Source organism: Euphorbia lathyris, chromosome 7 (assembly GCF_963576675.1).
Source record: "Euphorbia lathyris chromosome 7, ddEupLath1.1, whole genome shotgun sequence".
In the NCBI taxonomy this organism is placed as follows: domain Eukaryota; kingdom Viridiplantae; phylum Streptophyta; class Magnoliopsida; order Malpighiales; family Euphorbiaceae; genus Euphorbia; species Euphorbia lathyris.
In genome coordinates, this window is record NC_088916.1 from 16378608 (window position 1) to 16381560 (window position 2953).

The 2953-nt window shown below is 31.0% G+C and overlaps 1 protein-coding gene across 1 annotated transcript; it reads right to left on the reverse strand.

The window, feature by feature from the left end:
- Window positions 1-563: 563 nt before the first annotated feature.
- Window positions 564-2398, reverse strand: LOC136200564 (UMP-CMP kinase 3-like). The gene is made up of 7 exons (XM_065990937.1): window positions 2192-2398; window positions 1783-2122; window positions 1589-1706; window positions 1344-1500; window positions 1174-1254; window positions 981-1088; window positions 564-899 (listed from the first exon to the last, which is right to left on the reverse strand). The coding sequence occupies exons 1-7, from the start codon at window positions 2213-2215 to the stop codon at window positions 762-764; spliced, it is 966 nt and encodes a 321-aa protein (XP_065847009.1). The 5' UTR covers window positions 2216-2398; the 3' UTR covers window positions 564-761.
- Between the last annotated feature and the right edge of the window lie 555 nt (window positions 2399-2953).

Below are 2953 nucleotides of genomic sequence, written 5' to 3' on the forward strand. Positions count from 1 at the left end.
TACATGAAATTGACTAAAATTGGATATCATGGGCTTATATCGATAAAAAAAAAAAAAAAAAACAATGTAGAAACAATTTGTTTTAACTAAATGAAAAAAGATTAAAAAAAAACATCTAATTTAACCTTGTGTAAAATTGGTTGAAATTGATCAAACATTTTTAAAAATTGGATAAGTTTCATAAATTCCATAAGAAATGTAAGGGTTTAATAATAAATAATTACATGATAGTTTATTCTAAAATTATTTTTAAAAAATGTATATTAATTAGATATAAAACAAATTGTGAGTTTTGTTGTTTTTCTAAAGAAATGCATTGGCAATTTGTACATGGAATATAGATAAAATATGAAATATAAAAAAAAAATTATTGATAAGTTATTAAATTTAAATTATTTCAATGAGGATGAAGATTAGAAATGGTACAAGTTTTGGCAAATAGAATCTTTTTTCCTTAAAAGTAAAAGTTAAGCAATGTAAAATAGTATAAATTATTGGGGAAAAAAAGAAGTGATTAGAAAGTAAATTCCCCAATAATCTATTCTTATGAAAGTAAATTCCCAAAATATATTCTATTTTTGACCACCTCTCGCATTAAAATTCATTGTAGATAATTACCCAACCATTAAACTCATGAAATCTAAAGTAAACTGTCACAACTAAAATATTATATTCTCCAAAATGGTTATCATAATAACCAAAGTTAATTCACATTAACAGCAGTTATAACCCCTAAAATAAAAATAAAAAAGGTTAATGGCTCATAATTTCATTTTACTAATGTCCTTCTCCAACTCTACTTCAATTTCTTCAGTCTCTGCTTGAACATGAGCTACAGTTTTCGTTAAAAGACTTGTAATAGTCTCAGAAACCTCTTCCTTCGTTTTTGAAGCATCAATCTGAGATCAAAAGCAACATAAATCACCATATTATAATTACTAAAAATAACGATAAATTTACTAAAAAATGTATACAATTACCTGGTAAACCTTGCCCCGAGACCTGTAATATTCAACCACAGGAAGAGTATGCTCTTCAAAATACTTAAACCGCTTCCTTATACTTTCGGGGTTATCATCTACTCTTCCCTTTATAAACCAAAACAAAATAACAAATTAAATTAGCAACAATCCGTGTTTATTTCCATGCAACATATCATCAAATGCAACGTACTTGATTCCTAGAGAGAATTCTCTTTTCCCTTTCTTCTTCCGAGCAGTCAAAAAACAGGACCAGCTCCGGCTCAGTCTTAGTCTGCAAAACACGCACAAATCACATTTCAATTTCTGACACGATAATACAATTTAACACTGTTATAGCTTTTATTGCATTTATATACTCACAGCAGCTTCAAATGCAACTCGGATTTCCTCATCACGAGGAAATCCATCAAGCATAAACTTGTCGTTATCACTTCTCTCAATAGCCTTCATCAAAATCACCATTGTAAGCTCCGGCGGAACACTCTCTCCCTCCTTGATCATCCTCTGAATCATCGGTCTGCAAAACATAAATGAAATTAAAATAATCGTTTCGTGCGACATTTTACTATGAATGTGATTAGATTAATTAATTCAATCATACATACCCATGCTCGGGATCATTTTGAACAGCTTTTCTTAGCAGATCACCACTGCTCAGATGTGTGAATCCAATCTGTTTAGAAATATTAGCACATTGAGTGCTCTTGCCGCCACCAGGCCCCCCTACAGAGCGCATATCAGCAGACGAAGAACATCTTCTTCATAAACACAAAATATATATGCACAAAATAAAACTCACCTAAAACAAAAACAACTCTGTAGTTTCTCTCACATTCACTTAATTTCACATCAACTTCACTCTTCCTTTCCTCAGAAACAGCAGGGATTTCATTCAGACGAACATTCTCATCTTCCTTTTCGGCTGCGATTTTCACTTCCTGATCGATTTCAGTAATTTCTTTCTGAGAATCATCTCTTTCAATTTCACTCATCTTTTCCTCAGAAACATCAGGAGTTTGAATCTCACAAACATTTTCAGCTGACACAATTTCACCTGAGCTTTTTTTCACTTCCTGATCAGCAATTTCAGTCTGAGAAACAGTGATTTCTTTCTGAGAATCGAAATTTTCAATTGTTTCCTGCAAATTAGGGATATCGGAATCATGTTCTCGAAACTAAATTTAATAAAGAGAGATGAGTGAAATTACCTTGTTATCAACAAAAGAGCCCATGGTTGCTTTTTCAATATCTGGAATGCAAAAATTATGATTGTTTTGTAGAGAGTGAATGTAAAATGGCCTATTTATATAGATATATATAGAGAGAGAAATGTAAAAGGAATAACTGTACGGAACCTTTGAGCTTCTGGGTATTAAAGTAAAGAGAAAGGGGAAAGAGAAGTGAAGATGCGCAGTGTGCTACTTAACGAAGAAGTAGTAGCGACTTATGGACTGCCCCAAGTCAATTAAAGAATATAATTATTTATCTGCCCAAACATACGTCAAAAGGCGTTCCTCATTTATGACGTCATAAACTGTTTCCTTATTTTTTAAAGAACAGTTTCCATTTTTATACCCAAACACCTTAATCAACATAAACAATTCTATTAGTCCGTTTTTTTTTTTTTTGAAGAAGTAGTTGTTATTATTATTATTAGAGGGTATTAGGTAGTCGCTTTTCATGCTAGTATTTGTCTTTTTCTTCAAAAAGTAAAGTTTTAGCTTTTATTCAGGAGTTTGGAGGTTAATGGAGGTAATGAAAATGAAAGGGAATTGATGGAAAGAAAAGTTAAAAATTAACCTTATTTGAAAGTTTATAAAACGTAAATGAGGTTAAATGTTTAACTTTGTTTAGGAGTTAAATACGAGGGGGAATGAAAGTTAAATTTACTATGCAGAGATAAAAAAATTTAAAAAACTTTAGGTTACTTCTATTAATCTTCAATTTGGAAGTTAGAGTCTGGAGGTTAA

Bases quoted from the DNA above. Each gene is read 5' to 3' on its own strand.
- LOC136200564 (XM_065990937.1), bottom strand. From the start codon at position 2,215: ATGGGCTCTTTTGTTGATAACAAG. The intron at 1,501-1,588 runs GTATGTATGATT...TATGTTTTGCAG, and splicing joins CAAAATGATCCCGAGCATGG to ACCGATGATTCAGAGGATGA. The intron at 1,089-1,173 runs GTACGTTGCATT...TGGTTTATAAAG, and splicing joins GAATTCTCTCTAGGAATCAA to GGAAGAGTAGATGATAACCC.